This window comes from Somniosus microcephalus, chromosome 21, assembly GCF_052327205.1.
Source record: "Somniosus microcephalus isolate GS21.2 chromosome 21, FLI_Smic_1.0, whole genome shotgun sequence".
Classification (NCBI taxonomy): Eukaryota; Metazoa; Chordata; class Chondrichthyes; order Squaliformes; family Somniosidae; genus Somniosus; species Somniosus microcephalus.
The window spans coordinates 23,600,128-23,617,494 of record NC_141007.1 but is presented as its reverse complement, the minus strand read 5'-3'; the positions used below and the strand labels follow the sequence as shown (position 1 = coordinate 23,617,494).

General features: G+C 41.2%; 1 protein-coding gene across 5 annotated transcripts in view; it reads left to right on the top strand.

Annotated features, from left to right (window-relative positions):
* Positions 1–17,367, top strand: part of LOC147102652 (uncharacterized) — a 449,465-nt gene that overhangs the window by 336,480 nt on the left and 95,618 nt on the right. For all 5 annotated transcript variants that reach the window (XM_085963336.1, XM_085963337.1, XM_085963338.1 and 2 more), the window contains one exon: positions 16,174–16,242. In XM_085963336.1, the coding sequence (XP_085819462.1) occupies positions 16,174–16,242 (69 nt within the window). The remainder of the gene's footprint in view (positions 1–16,173; positions 16,243–17,367) is intronic.

Sequence of the window (17,367 nt, the reverse complement as noted above, 5' to 3'; positions counted from 1 at the left end):
GTGGGGTTTCTGTGATTCTGTGATAACAACCTTCCTAAGGTTTTTGATTTTTATTTCCCCCTGTGCACTCCAGAATGCACTGACTAAAACTACGGTATGGTTCCACAAGCTCAGACAGCCCAATGATACAATAGTCAAATGACCAGCTGTCATGATTAAGCTTTGACTGTGTCGAGGAGTGGGGGTGGGGGGGGCGGCTACTTGGCTGTGAAAACGTATCACTGCCTTGTCCAGTGTCTATAAATAACACGTACTGTGGATTTGTAAGGAGTAAGTGAAAGCTTCTCTGAGTCCTTTGGCAGCTCAATGAAATTATACAGCCGTATCCCAGGTTTTCATATGTCAGGGGACCGAGATGTCGTGGTGATTGCTGTTTTCAATTTCAAGATGGCCTCTTAGTTTTAAACTGCCATATTAATCTTTACTGCAATTAGGAAGAGACTTCAAGACATGTTGATCTTTGGGAACCTTGTAAATTTCCAACATTTTTCAAAAGCACAGAACTGAATTTATTCCTGATGTCACTGGTAGCTTTTATCACTAGCTGTAGTGCAAGAACTAACATTTAAGTTGCTGTTTGTATCATAGCTTAAAAGATGCTGCACCTTTTGGATGACTTTGATATTAGTAGCAGCCATGAGTAGGATGAAAGCCTGTCAGGTTTATTCTTTCTTGTGATGTTTGTTGTGAGCATGGCTGCAGTACTATAATGCAGGGCTCCAGTTGTCTTTCACTTTGGCAAAATTGGCAACAGGTTTTATACATGACCAGCAATGGGTGATAAATGTTGTAATTGTATATTGCCAGATCATTCAGACCTAGCTGATCATTAGGTTCTGAAAATATCAGAACACTGATTTTGTTTTAGCTGTTGCCTTATTCTGAAAAATATCCTTCTAATATTTAGAACCTAACATGCAGCTTCGTTGTCAAAAACAAAACGGACACAATTAAAACATTAATTGAAGCCTTTTGGAACTAGGTTAACCTCTATATAATTTGTTTGTCCAATGCGCATCCAAAGGTGGCACTTGCCATACAACAAAAATGTTGATGGGTTCATCCATTAAGTTAGCATGCTGATTGGTAAGCATTTACTGTATTATGCAAGTTATAAACAAAATCTACTTCCATTCACTAGACAAGTAGGAAAAGCTGCAAGTCCGCAACAAGAATTACAAAGGCCCCATTTTTAAGGGGGGGGACGGGACGCGGTGGGTGCAGTGTGTGCAAGCTCAGACCGGGCAGCCAATCCTAGGAGTCCAGGGACGTGGATCGGCTGGGCATCATTTCCATTCATTTTCTCCAACTCCAGTTCAAACCGGACCAGACCCACTTCCTGGCCGGCAGACGAGAGCAGGGAATTTGGGCAGCAAGAGGTCGGAGCCCATGACAAAGGAGGCCCAAGACTTCCTTGTGGGGCCTGGAGGAGCACTCCTCCTTCTAGCCAACAAAAAAGCCTCAATTTTTTTAAAATTTACGTGCCTGGGCCTCTCTTGGCCCATGATCCTCCTTCCGACAGGTTTGGCATGATGGGGAAGCCCATTCAAGCCTCCAACTAAAATTACAGATCGGGTCCCAATGACCCAACCTGCATATTTGAAGAAGACCCTGCTGCCTTCCTGCGGGTGTCCTACTCAAAAGAACAGGTTAACATCAGGACACGGGGAGAAGACAGCGGGATCAGAGTTCTGTCCCCTGTCCAGTTTCTGCCAGGCGGGGAGAGTTAAAATGAGCGCCTATAAATCTACCATGGAAGGGAGAATTAATAAAAATTTACAATGTAAAAGCGATTGTGTCATTATGAACAGAAGAACAGTTATTTCCATCTTCAGCAAGTGTTCTAACGTTCTGGGTAAATAGTGTAACAAAAACTATAACTGAGGCCCTGTATCTTTTAGTATGTCTAAATTATGTAATATTTTTACCTTGTGCCAGTTGTGATGGGTTGCTTCAGTAAGTTTGCTGTATTACAGTGGGCAAGCCACTGGCACATTTTAGGCCATAGCAGGACCACGGGTGGACATTAGAAACCACACTCCAGGTCCCGGAGAACCCATGAGAAGTCACTAGTAACTTTATGAAAAGCTCCCTTAGCCTGCTCAATATTAAATTATACTTCACTTTTTGAAATCCTCCTGCCATTTGATCAGCAGCAGATCCAAGGAAACAACATTCTTCCTAGGCCTAATCAATTTTAATTTCTGCTGAAGCATAATGAACGCTAATATTACAGTAATAAACTACTCTAACATTCAGAATAACTTTATTGTAAAATGCAGTAGAACTAAACCGAACACACACATTACAATTTTAATTAAAACCTTAAACGTTTAACTTCTCATCCTGATTTTCCCCATTATTCTCTCTTTTTTGCATCGCTTAGCTGTCCTATATTTTTTTAACTAGCTTTTTAATGTTACTATTTGCTACCAAATCTGACCTATCTTTTATTTCCTAACCTTCACCCCCTTCCCCTCTTAACAGTTTTAAGTTTTAAAACCTGGCTTCTTCCTGATTCTCACTTTATTTGGAAGTGGGAGTACGTTTCTGGAAAAGAGGTTTCCATTAGCTGAAAACCGGCTTCAATCCCTGTTTCTTCAGCCCAGACTGTGAAGCTGATATGGTTCAATTGTGCTGGAGTGACCAGACAAGAAGGCTGCTGAATGCGTGTTCTTGCCAACCTCACCCTGACGAATAAGCTCATCCATGGTGCTAGAACTGTTAAATAAGTCAGCTCCTACTGTTTCGCTTTAAACTATCACAGCTTAATTTATAAGATCCCTTAGTGTTCCAGCAGAATGTGAGACAGCTTGTTCTGTAAATGCTATGTGGGAGACTGACTGTTCCCGGCTTATTAAACCATGTTAGGAGGAGAATATTCATAAAACATTTTTTTTCATTTCCTTAGCCCTGTTGATGCAGCTTTAAACATTTTGTTTTCTAATGTCATTTGTTGGTTGAATGCCTATGGAAGATTCGGGCTGTATAATTTTAGTTTCTTAATTATACTTCTACTTGAACAGTTTTATTTATGATTTCAGTAATTTCTATAATTTTTCCTGAAGATCTTTGCACCAATTTATTTTTTGGTTAGAATCCCAGCAGCATCTGTCAGTTGATATGAAATGCCCAGAGTGTGTGTCTAGTAAAACCTAACAAACTTCAGTGGATATCACTTTTTTTTTAGTCTCGAAGTCTGCAAATTTATTTTTATTTTATTTTGGAGTTTTCCTGAAGAATTTTTTGTTCTTCAGAATTATTTTTTCCCTCTCTCCTTCAGGCATAGAACGCCTTGTGATGGGGCATAGCTGCATGAGTAGCCACTAGCTTCCATGCGCTACCTTACCCAAGTGCCCATTCCTCGTTCTTCCTTCGGCTGTGAATGTTTGACAGCGGCACACCTCACAGCGGCACGCCTTGCCAGATATCCACACATTCCAGCAAGGGTTTCTGTATAACAATCCAAAGGAGGATGCACGGAAAAATTCCCTCCCCTTGCATCTCTACTGCCCTCCCAGTCGCGATCAGGTTACTTAGAAAACACTGAAAATTGAACCCAAGACTTTTGGGACCTTCTCTGGTTCAACTATTCACTAAATAAGTTCACTGAGCTGTCGGGCAGCCAGAAGGAACCATTTAAAAACTTTTTTTTGGTGATTTGTTCACTAACTTCTATGTAGGGTAGGTAGGCCTTTGTATTTATAGCTGTATTTTGTGTCAGGAAAGCTGAAGATACTCCTTCAAAAATTTACATTTTTACAAAAGAATCGCTAGTTTTACATTTAATGTGTGTATAGTCTCACCCCATAGAAATATCCTGCAGTACAAGGAGGTCAAAAGTCAGTTATTCTTCCCTTTTTCCTGCCAGTCAGAATAACAATGTGTTCAGATTCATAATCTTTAGGTGGTATAATTTATGTTACATGCCATTATAGTCTTAGTAAATTACTATTTTATAAAAATTGTTGTTGGTAAGGTATGTAGAAGCCTTATAATGGGCATGCTTCTGGTTTGAACAAGACATTTCCTTAGTCCAAACCCTCTTCAGACAAGCACCAATAAGGTATATAGCTCAAATTGGTAGCATTGTGTCGCATACGTGCCCAAAATGTTGTCATTAACCCATCTCAAGCAACAGCCTTGTGCTGGTGACGAGCAGATGTAAACCAGGCCTGGTAAGCTCCTCTGACATTTATATTATCCAGAACATCAGGCCAGTTAGCTAGCAAATATACTGTCGAGCCAACTCCTTTGAGGTTTCTGTCTATTGTTCCTCATCTATTTCTGTAACATTTATTCTAAACAACTTCTTTGTTATCCATTGAAGTCAAGGTTTCCTGTCCATAAATCCCTGCTTCCCACTTGAGGGCAAGGTTTTATTTTTGTTAGTGAATATGGGAATTTTCTTTCCGGCCTATGAGGTGTTGCCTTTCATTTAATGTATTTGCTAGTCTGAAAATTTGTGCTTTAGATTACATGAGGTATTGCAGGAGTTGGATTCTTGTTTCCCCAACTGTAAATTGCTACTTGTCAATAGGGAATCGGACTCTGCGTTTGTGTTGTGTGAAAATTAGATTTTTCTGGTGGCAATACTTTGAAAAATATATGCTTCAAAGTAGAGGGGTTCAGGAAGGGACAAGTTATTTTAGATCACAATTGTAGGCAAAACCCAATGTCATGTTTTATTGGTTTGTTGATTGACACTTTTTTAAATTATGTAGTTAGCAATGAAAAATAAATTATTTAAAATTACATATATAAGCAACTAATAGATAAAACTAATTTAATTTGTGCAACAACTAAAACTGCGCTGCTACACCGCTTTTAATGCACTTGGGCAGCTAGGCACTATTGGCGGATAATTGTGGGCCCCAATGAGCTATAATTATCAACAGTTGCTGAATGGTTTACTAAGTACAAGAATTCAGGGAGTTTGTGGAGTTAATTACATGGGTATAAGATGAAATATTTTAATACTGGGGAATGAAATATATTTTCCAGCTGATGTAATATAATTTTCCTGCATTTTTGCACCTGGAGTATCTGTCACTCGCTCCCAGGTGAGATGTAACATGGGTTAGATTTAGGATTAAAGTTCTTTGCTTCTACTACAGGAAGGAAAACCCTGAAACATAAGACCTCATTTTTTAACCAGCTAAAAACTCCCGATATTGACCCGTGATCTTTAACCAGGACACTGTGCAATAAATCTCCAGCCACATTTTTACTGCTAACATCGACCACATTGTTTTTCTTCCCCATGATGCAATTGTTAAATAACAGTTTCTCTCTCCTCGACAGAGGAGATGCAGGAGTTCTGTTTCAGACTGAACTTGAAACAGAGGAATCCATGTTTTTTTTTTTTAATCCATTATTAATTTCTTTAAAAATGAATTCATTAGTGTAGTGCTTTAATCTGGTTTATTGGCTGTACCCCAAACCTGAGCCCACAAAAAATAATTTAAAAGAGGAGAAAAATGAGAGGGAGAAGCATGCTTTAATTGTTCTGGAGGGAAGGAGAGGAGCAAAATGGCACAGAATGGAGTTACAAAAATCAGATATTTACACCAAGGTGAGGTATTAACTTTTTATGAGTGCGCATGTGGCCACGAGTCTCAGATCATGGAGCACATCACATCAACCTGCCCACTAAGACCTCATTTCTCCCTTCGACATCTCGGGAAGCCATCAAATGGATAGCCAAACTAGACATCCCATTATAAGCTTTTCCCGTCATACGCAAGTAGTAGTAGTGTGCTGGAGCAGACTATGAACAGAATGCACTCCCCTCTAGATTTTGGCTTCCCATTAAATACCCCAATGCATTTTACGCCTTTGCCTCCGACTGCAACTTCTGCCCACTTCATGTGTTTCTGATTCATGGCCTCCTGATGTGCTGTGCATTTACCTATCCCAACTTACCTTGTGACATGAAACCAGTCTGAAACTTACTTTGGGTTGTTTGGGCCAGTTATTCAATGGCGGTATTAACATCATGAGGTAGTTTGATGTAATATTCATTGGGAATAAACATTGATCAAACATAAATCTAGATTACAGGGTCGTGATTCAGTGGTTTAAAACTGGGACGGGAGGATTTTCTTCGTTTGGCAATTCATGATGGGTATTGACATTGGCCATAAAAAGCTAATAGATAAAACCCAAAGTCTCTGATAAAAGGAGGTTGAGAAGGTGAGCAGCTGTGTGGGGAGGGTTAAATATGAAGAGAAATGTCTGCCGTTACACAGTGACCCAACAAACCTTGTGATGCTAAGTAAAGATCATGTTTCCAATCACTGCATCAATCAACAGCTGTAAAACTTTCACTACTTCTGTGAAACTGTGTGAGCATTTCCCAAAGAACAATTGTAGCTAGATGACACAAAGGCTGCTATGTGACTGTTTTGTTTTCCATGCTTTTGGCTCAGTGAAGGATTTTGAGATCAATGATGGTGATTACTTCCTGTTCTAATGCAGTGAAATTTTGACATGTAATACTTAAAGGCAGTTTGAGTGGAATACGACCAGACACAGGAGACTGATTACACCAAACAAGACAGCAGGAGTAAAAACTGACCGGATATAACTATTCAGGAACATTGACGGTGGCTGTTTCTGCTGTTCAGTAACTATGACAACAGCGTGGACGATAGTGTTGCCCTTTTGACTGTGTGAATGACTTTCTGAAAGCACAAGGACCTGAGGTTTGCTTCTTTCAGACTGTGATAGGGACATTACAAAATGGACTTCAAACACATAATGTAAGTACAACACTAGAGCAATGTTGCCTTAAAACAGAATGAATGAGGGGGATAGCTGATGTTGCCGCACTGCAGCTCGAGGCTGCATATTTAGCCAGTGTTTGGTTCTATTAAACATTAAACGGTTGAAGCTATCATTTCCTTTTTATCACATTGTTTATCAGTGAAGATAAATATTACAACTTTTTTCTTGCCTGTTACTGTACAGTTTATTTTTAGTAATTATCTACCAGTAAAGATTGAAATCAACTGTAAAATCATTAATTAACAATTGTAGCAAGTCACATGTATTACATGAAGATGGAACATTTTAGATGCCATGCATATAAATCGAGGCAAACAGAATTTCTGGCGTGTTCCTTCAATTTTTTCCAAAGTAGGAGTATGTAGCTGTAGCCTTTGTACTTCCAGTGCAGATCCAGTAGCTGTAATGTACATGCAATAGCTGTACTTCTAGAACTTCAAAAGTAGAAAATGCATACCAGGTTGATCATATCTGAGAGAGGTATGATAACTTTTTGTGTTGGACCTTTCATAACTCCAAGAACTTTACATTAAAAGTTGGGTTTTATTGGCAGGTTGGGTTTTATTGGCAGGTTATCATTGTATTTACAGATGTTGTTGAACCTAAAATACTTAAACTCGTGTTAGATGTTTACTACCTTATCGGCATAACTTTGCCTGTATGCTTTGGTTAATGCCAGAGTGCAATTAGTTCAATCAGCAGACGATGTCTGTGACACCAGTAACATTGGCCCAGAAATTCCAGAACGGGGCTTGCAGCGCGTGCAAGCCCCGTATTTACACTTACCCCGCGCTACTGCCGATCAGCTCCAGGGACGCCTGGAATTGGTGTTTCCAGAAGAAGAATCCCGGGCAGCGTATGACGTCACGCCGCCCAGGAGTGCAGCCAGCGCGAAGTCAGGAGCGTGCAGTGCAAGTGAGACACGCCCCTTGAGGTCTCAGTTTCACTGGACACGCCCCCAATGTTTCTGTCAAGCTGCTAACCATTTTTACATGCAAAGCAGCAGTTTAAATAGGTTTTTGGAAGTTTTTTGAAGATTTTGGTAACTTTCATAAACTTTTTAAAATGTTTACATTATTTTGAGTAATCTGAAGTAGTTTTAAAGAGAATTAAAGCAATTTAAAGACTTTTAAAAGCCCTAAAAGAATTTTTTTAATTCCATTTATTTATTTAGCAATGTCGTCGTCACACGTGTCTTCACACTGTTCCCTTTGGGGAACTGTATGAAGTGGTGGAAGGATTTATGGCCATGATTAACGCTCATTCCGTGACCGTAACCATCTTTGAACCAGCCATTAGGGCGGTTAGTCCTATGGCGGGAGGGTTTTACGGGCTCCCACAAGCTATACAAGGAGGGGGGGGCCACCCACACCCACGGACGCAAATATCCCACTGGATGTCAACCCAGAATTTGGAGCCGGAGCTCCGACTCCACTTGCCGGGACTGTCTGAAGCGGGGTTCGAAACCCTACCCTGATCTGGCCCAGCGGCGGGGATCCTACCGCTATGACAAAGGCCCAATCCGATTAGCAACGTGAAATGGCAGCATAGGGCTCCAGTCACGGGGAGGGAAAAGGCGCAGGAAACGTATGGGTGTCACCTTTTGTGCGGAGTGGGCCTTTTGCGTAGCAGTAAGCATCCCCGCCGCTGGGCCAGAAGGAGTAGGGTTTTGAACCCCACTCCAGACAGTCCCGGCAAGTGGAGTCGGAGCTCCAACTTTAAATTCTGGGTGGACATCCAGCGGGATGCTTGCGTCCGTGGGTGTTGGTGGCCCCCCCCCCCCCTCAGATGGGTTGTGGGAGCCCGTAAAACCCGCCCGCCATAGGACTAACCACCCTAATGGCTGGCTCAAAGATGGTTACGGTCACGGAATGAGCGTTAATCACGGCCATAAATCCTTCCACCACTTCATACAGTTCCCCAAAGGGAACAGTGTGAGGATACGTACGATGATGACCTCTTGCGCAATGCACCTCCTTGGACCCTCAGTCGCAGATGCGAGGGGGCAAGTTGTGCAATTGTTAAATTTTTTATTTTATTGACATGTAAAATGTTGGCCCAGTAATTCCCTTCCAAATGCGCTAGTACGGTCGGGGTACTTACGCATCTGGCCGGATGAAATGCCGGTTTTCAGCATGCACAGTGCATGTGGGGAAAACCGGCATTTTCTGTCCTCTGAACGAAGGGGTTCAGAGGCAGAACGCGTGCGACTGCACAGGCAGCGCGTGCGCAGTATAATTCGCCGCTTTCATTAATGCTTTCAGTGAGGTCCAGTCATTACAACTTACACATGAAAAAAGCATGGGTACAGTTGCTCCAGAGGCTGCGGAGGAAGATATTTCTTATCGTGGAGCTTCTGAAAGTATGTATGTCTGTATATATTCCTTTGCGTGTTATGTATATATTCCTTTACTTATGTGTATGAATGTATTATTTAATTATGACTTTCAGAGAAAGTAACTTATTGGAAAATCATAATTAAAAATATACATTCATACACATTAGTAAAGGAATATAAAACATACATACATATACGTAAAGGAATATATGTGGACATACATACATAACTCATTCTCACATTCCATTCACACAGCCACAATTGCTCCTTCTACCTACCGTTCTGAAAACCCGTTTTAAAAAATAAATAAATAAATAAAGTTTAAAACTTAGTTAAAATTTCTTAAAATAACTTCCCTCCCTTTCCCAAACCTAAATATTGCATTTCATAAGCTCCTCCATAAAATATATCTCCTTCCCCAGCCAATGAACAACTTTACACTTGCTTTTTTTAAGTGCAAGTTCTAGGGACTTACCCTCACTGAATCCATCAGTGAAATCTACAAAGTTCACTGCGCAAGCGCTGCCTGTGCAGTCGCACGCGCTGTGAATAGACCTCGGGTCTGGAAATGCCGGCGTTCCCCGCATGCGCTGTTCCTGCTGAACGCCGGCATTTCCAACGGCCAGATGCGTGAGTAACCCGACCGTACTCACGCTTCTGGCCTGGAATTTCTGGCCCATTATCTACTGTGCTGACCCAGTAAACGAAAACTACCCAAATAGTTGCAATAAAAATGTTTCTAATTTTTTAATCTTGTTTTTGTAGAAACTTAAAATCTTGAATATAGCAGACGTGTAAGCAAGGATGTGCAATGTTTGAGTAATTTAGGATTCACTTAAATGTTCACACCCAAATCTGCAAGTATTCGGTTAACAGAAGTGACTCTAACAACATTTAAATTAACACATTTCTCTTTTTTTCTAGTTACTAAAATGTCACAATTTATTCTCTACATTAGAAGAGGCACTACGGTGGTATATGGTCATAGCAATATGTTTGGCATTCTGTGCTAATTTTCACCATATCTGTGTAAAATTATAAAATACTGCCAGTTTATAATTTCCTTTAAACTTGTGACGAGGAGCTGCGAGGCTCAAAAGCAGTCATTTTGATGATTTTGATCTCCATCTTCAAGAAATGGCCTGGATTATGTACTCAAAACTGTCATCATTGGTCCTCACTTTTCTGAGTCAGAAGGTTGTGGGTTTAAGTCCCACTCCACGAATATATAGAAGTACAACACAGAAAACTGTCTGTTCAGCCCAATCGATCTGTGTTGGTGTTAATCCTCCACACAAGCATATAATGTAAGCTGATGCATCTGTGCATTGCTAAGAAAGTGTTGCATTGTAGGAGGCCCTTGTTTCAGATGTGATGCTAAACTGAGGCCCTGTCTACCTGTTCAGGTGGACATAAAAGATTCCATGGCACAATTTAAGAAGAGCAGGGAATTATCCCTGTGTCCTGGCCATCATTCATCCCTCAACCAAGACCACCAAAAGCAGATTATCTGGGCATTTATTTCATAGATGTTTGTGGGACATTGCACAAATGGACTACCATGTTGCCTGCATAAGAACTAGGAGCAGGAGTAGACCATATGGCCCCTCGAGCCTGCTTCGCCATTCAATAAGATTATGGCTGATCTTCAACCTCAACTCTCCTGCCCAATCCCCATCCCACAGAACAGCGGTGACTACAGTTCAAAAGTAAATCATTGGCTGTGAAGCACTTTTGGACATTGGGAGGATGTGTAAGGCAATGTATAAATGAAAGTTCTTTCTATTGTCTGAGGTGGTCTCTTAGTTCTAATTGGTAACAGAGACCACAATTCAACCTTTACTTTCCCTCAAAAATCAACATGAATGCATTTTTGCACTGTTGGGGTAATATGCTTCTGTATAATGGATCAAAGAATATTAGGGAAGGTAGATAGCAAAAAATTTACATTGGTTTATGCCTAAACTGAAAAATAGTTGGTGTGTATTCAATTCTATTACAAATTTGCAGAGAACGCACTTTGGGATGAGATAAAAGTTTAGTCAACAAGACAAGAAGCTGCAACCTGAACTATAAACAAAGGACTTTTGTAAGCATTCACCTTTGTAGCAACCTTTACAGAACACAACTGTCTGTTTTTTGGCAGCAACTTGCACGATAGTATGTGACAGGACATCCTGGCCACTCCTTCATTCGGAGTCATACTGGCCCTATTTCCTCTTGTGATGTTCTATCGTGAGGTAGCTTGGTATATGTAGAGAAATGAAATGAAAAAGAAAGTATGATTGATTGTTTACCAGAGATGTAATAGTCTTCAGATGGAGCTCAACTCCCCATGATAATTCGACCCTCCTCCACTCTTTTGTGATTTTGAGAGTGTAATCTTTAAAAGGGCTGCTTCTACTGAAAGAATGCAACTGAAGAAAAGTAGCATTGTGACACTTTTTGGCAGGCATAAGGAAGCACAAGATAAGTCAATACATGGCTCGAAGCTCTTTTTTTCCTTGATTTTTCCCCTCTTGTCCTCTGTGTAGTTCCTATGACAAAGGGAGTTCTGTAACTCACCATGTAAAGACTTTCTTTACAGGTCATGTTCTACTATTCTGGCACAGCATCTTGAACCTTCAACTCACTGTTGTTGTTCTCCACCCTCTCTTTCTCTTCTTCCCCCCCCCCCCCCCCCTCCCAAAACAACTGAGGCACTCTTAAAGGTGCACACCCAAAAGACAACCTCATGTGCTTAGAGTTACTATTTAGGTATGCTACTAGGTACCCTAGCACTAAGGATAAATCCTTTTGATAAATGAGGACTATGGCAGCTCTAATGTGACTTTAAATGAATTAGCCCAAGATAAGACCGCTAATATATTCAGATAACATCTTTGTAATTACTATATTAAAAAAGTTGAAATAACAACAGAAAATGCTGGAACTACTCAGCAGGCCAGGCAGCATCCGTGGAGAGAGAAACAGAGTTAACGTTTCAGGTCTGGGACCCTTCATCAGAACTGGAAAAGGCTGGAAATGTAACAGATATTAAGCAGGTGCAGAGCCGGGTGGGGGGGGTGGTTAGGAGGGGAGGAAGGAATTGAAAGAACATACTGTGAAAATGTTGCAAATGGGAATGGCAAAATCATACTGCATGAAAAATGGGGGGCAGGGATTATTACCTGAAATTGTTGAACTCGATATTGAGTCCGGAAGGCTGTAAAGTGCCTAATCGAAAGATGAGGTGCTGTTCCTCGAGCTTACGTTGAGCTTCATTGGAACAATGTAATAGGTCGAGGACAGAGAGATCAAAGTGGGGGTGAAGCGGAGAATTAAAGTGACAGGTGACCAGAAGCTCAGGGTCACCCTTACGGACTGAACAGAGGTGTTCTGCAAAGTGGTCACCCAATCTGCGTTTGATCTCCCCAATGTAGAGGAGACCGCATCGTGAGCAGCGAATACAGTATATTAAATTGCAAGAAGTGCAAGTAAATCGCTGTTTCACCTGGAAGGGGTGTTTGGGGCCCTGGACAGTGGGAAGGGAGGAGGTAAAAGGGCATGTGTTGCATCTCCTGCGCTTGCACGGGAAGGTGCCAGGTGAAGGAGAAGGGCTGTTGGGGGTGATTGAGGAGTGGACTACAGTGCTTCTCAATCAGGGCCACAATTTTTTTGAGCATTTGTAAAGCTTGGAGGTGAAAATGTAGTGCTCATTTTCAGATCCTCCGCTTGCAATAGTAACTGAAGTTTATTTCTGCTGCCCCATAAACAATTCCCCAACCAAGAAGCAAACCAGATGAGCAGCTCACAGCCTTCTGCCATTGCTACACTGCCCTGTGTCTCATTACTCACTGTAATTCTAGTTGATTGTCTCCACTTATTCCGTTCACCCTATTTGGGAAGCTCTTGGATAATGTAACTGATATTAGGGATTCATCATGTAAGTAATCATGGGAATCGAGTTGTATCCTGCATCACTGAACTACCCTAATAACCCTGATTTAATTTATCAATTGTTTGAAAGGAAATGGTACTTTGGAATTTTATGCTTGCAACAGATTTCTGTGTGCATTGGTTTTAGACAGAAAATTAATTCTAAATTACAGTTGGGTACTAGACGCCATTTAGTCGAATGTAGCGTTTGAAGTAGAACATACCAGTAGTTTCAATTTTTAATTATTATTCTGTAGACATTAAAAGTAGTTTGTTGTGGTTAGTACAGAAATTGTATTTCATTTGAAACAGTTGGCTGTTTTTGAAAAATACAAGTTCTTCACAAAGCCTTTCATCCAAACCTAATGATATTAAGTTGATTATATTATTTAAATTAACAGTTCAGGAGATAGGAAAAGTGAAAACAAAATGAACCACAAGGGCCCAGTGACTGAAATGCTACAACCTACCATCAAGAGATGATCGGCTAATGTTGACCCTAGGGTTAACTGGGTACAGTATTACACAGAAAGGCCACCTGTGTGACTCTTCAGACTAATGCAAAGCTGGAGCCAAGCGTCAGTACTGACCTTTTCTCTGGTCTCTGAGCAGACTGATTGCTTTGATGAATATTTAATACATTAAGGGACCTAGGGTAGGGGGAAAGTGGAACTACATTTAAAAACATACTTGCAAAAATTTGTATGGAAAATCAGGCACTTTCAAAAGGATTAATATACTTAAGCTACTTTTTGAAATACTAATGCCTTCATTAGGGTGTTGAGCATTTTGAAGAGGTACTGTCTTCATTTTAAAATGAAGTATTTAACAGCCCTTTTTATTTGAGTAGGGAGGGAAGACTCTACATCATTTCAGTGACGTTATACACAAGTAACATGTTGGTGCAATAAACTTCATTGTGTCATGTTTACACCCATCTTTTCTGAGCTGTCAGATGAGCAAAATCCTAGTTTGGATCCTTGGTTTATGTTATCCTATCGTGGCTAAGGAGATGATAAGATGGTGCTGCAGTGGGCTTCAGTATCCATGGCTTGGGAAGAGGAAAATGCAGCTCGGTTTCATGTTCTTGATTGATATTGAGTGACCCCTTTTGGAACCATGTCTGTATAGGCACTGGATGAAGGACAGGACTGGCCCGTCTAAGATGGTCCCTACTTCAACAGTGGCATAGTGGTTAGCACTGTTGCCTCACAGCGCCAGGGACCCGGGTTCGAATCCGGCCTCGGGTGACTGTCTGTGTGGAGTTTGCACATTCTCCCCGTGTTTGCGTGGGTTTCCTCCGGGTGCTCCGGTTTCCTCCCACAGTCCAAAGATGTGCGGGATAGGTTGATTGGCTATGATAAATTGACCCTTAGTGTTAGGGGATTAAATACGTGGGGTTACGTGTTGGTGTAGGGGTTACGGGGATCGGGTGGGATATGTGTCGGTGCAGGCTCGATGGGCCGAAATGGCCTCTATCTGCACTGTGGGGTTTCTGTGATTCTGTGAAAACCCTAACCATGCCAATGCTTATAAATCTCTGCATCCTTGAAACTGCACTAATCAGACTCTGTGCTTAAGTTTCCAAGTCAACTAATATAATCACAGTAGGGCAGTTTCTTCATACATTTCCCTCACTCTGTTTATGGTTAATTTTATATTCATAGTTTATGAAGTAGGTGCTGAAACATATAACCGCAGAAGATTTATTCAAATAAATGATTGTTATATATTCTAAACATGTACCTGCGATAGTCAATATTCTGACCTTGCAATATTGAAAAAGTATTCAAATGGATATATTGAAAAAATGTCAATAATTGAAATATTTTGGCTTGTTCAAAATTGAAAATATGGTAGGAGGTATACAAATGGCTTCAGTGTCTCTGGAATAGGAAAGGGAAAAATCATCTGGGTTACTGCTCTTAATAACTGCATACTGCTTAAAATGTTCCTGTGAGAATAGGATCATGCCCGGCAATGATAACTGGCACAGTCAAACAGACTGCCAACATTCTTCTGTCCAGCCTCTAACACAAAATGGCTGCTTGGCCTATGTTTTGGAGACGGCAAGTGCTTACAGAGCCATATCTCAAAATGAGTTGGTACCATGAGGAGAGAAAGAGAAACATATAATAATTGCAGTAATATTTTTGTAACACATTTTATCCCCAAGTTGGGCAATATGATTAAGTACAACCACTCTGCCATGCAGTGCCAGCAAGTGGGTTAGCCCCATGTGATCACTGACTGAGTTCCTGGCTGAGCCATCCAGGAAAGGCAAGAACAACTTGAATTTACATAGGCAGTGAATGAAGACCAGTTGTTTAGACACAGAGAACAAGGAATGAAAGATTATAATAGGGCAGGTTGTCCTGTGCCATCTTGTGTGACTTAAGTAGCTTTGCTTGTGGCCTGGTATGAGACATCTGCCTATCCTTTCAGATGAAGAGTCGTCTCTACCATGGATGAAAACTTAGAGGGAGTTGTTACTAAAGGAGTTTAGTAAAATTCCAAACCACTGGTCAATATAACGAGCCATTAAGATGTATGTCAGCTGAGTAGCTGATCCCTATAGACTAGGAAGACCCCAGGTCCAATCCCCAGTCTGTGCTGAATTAGTTGATCTCAGCCAGGGCAGCGGTAGTGGTGCTGCAATTAGCCTCAATGTCCCTGGGTTAAGGAGAGAAAAATTCCCACTCCTGATCACTATCGAGTGATCCTGTGTGGATCACGGGTGATCTCCCCGTCCCCCAAGGTTAAGTCACCTGCCAGCACTAAGGCTTGAAAGTTAATGATTGCCACTTGCGCAGGTACTGGAGGTAATGGGCACCTGTGTAACTCTGTTCCGGTGGGGGCGGTGGGCGGGCAGAGAGAAATGTTAAACAAGTTAATTGAAAGCACTCTGCTTTTTGCAAATTTTGTGAATATTTTTTACTAATGCATTGGTACATAGTCGCGCAGTTCGTTTCCTGGATTTCAATTGCATGTTAATAAAGTTGATCTATGTTCAGAGCGTTTTCTGGAATGTTAAATGCTATTTGCCATTAATCAGAAAACAAGTTCTCTGTGCAAGTATTTTAATGCATGTTATTTGTTGGTCATGAATTTTATTTTATGCTTTTCAGTGGAAGAAATACTGGTTCGTACTGACTGACCATAGCCTGCGCTACTACAAGGACTCGATTGCTGAGGACGTAAGCACTATGTTTGGAAATTATTCAGAAACCAGATGGGGATAGGCGAACAATCCTGTACTTGATTTGGCAGCTCTTATAATGTGTATATGATAATTGCATTTTCTATCAACGCCCTTGTAGTAAAATGAGCACTGATCGATATCCCCACTGCAGAAATAGACACTGGGGTTAATTTTAACGTTTGCCAATAGTGTAAAATGAGCAGTATTGGATCAGTCGCCCGTTACACATATTTCCAGATTTTCATTTCCATTGAAGTCGAGCTACAGTGTCGACTATAAGCTGAATCAACTATAGTCATGAGCATTTGGCGAATGTTCTTTCCAAAGCCTCCTGTTAGTTATTGGTTCTTGTTCTGGGGGGAAAAAAATTGATTATAATTGCCAATTCGATGACTCTTCGATTAACTGTCAATATTCCGATTGACACTTCTTTACCAACTAGTGTGGGTTTCAGTCATCCGCACTGATTGACATTCAAGTACATCAGTTTTGGTCCCAAGTAACCGCAAACACGTATTGCTGTGACAACATTTTAAGCCACCCACCCCATCAATAGCCCAAGACTGAGGGACCAACAGTAGCCCTAAGGGAGGTGGCTGCATTTAATACTTGGTGACCAGTTGGCATCAGATCATAACTGATGCTTGGGTCTGTAAGGGGGCATACTCTGCGTTTTCGGGCTGTACCCCTACATTTTGATGGCACGGTTCAGTTGAGCCATCTGAGGGACCCAGATTTGATGGCCCAAATTACACAACCTTTGTCTTCTATGGTAATGAAGATGAGTAAAAGGACTGGTTTTACTCATGTCATTTCATAATCCCTTAAAATGAAGAAGTTGCTGTGAAACTCTCAACCTCTGAATACGGAACAGATTTCTGCAAAAGATCATTCGGATCGTGATCATGGGACTGGCTCACCACAACGAACTTCTGGGATGCCTAGTTTCACATTACTATTTATTATCATGGGCATTAAAGGTTCAAATTAGTTAACTGTCATCTCCCTGTACAGGTATTAGCATAAATCCAGGGCAGCTGGGTTCAGCGAAGGTTCACAGTGAACTAATCCACTGCTCAGAGCAAAAGCCACTAATGATCTCTCTATTGCGACATGATCC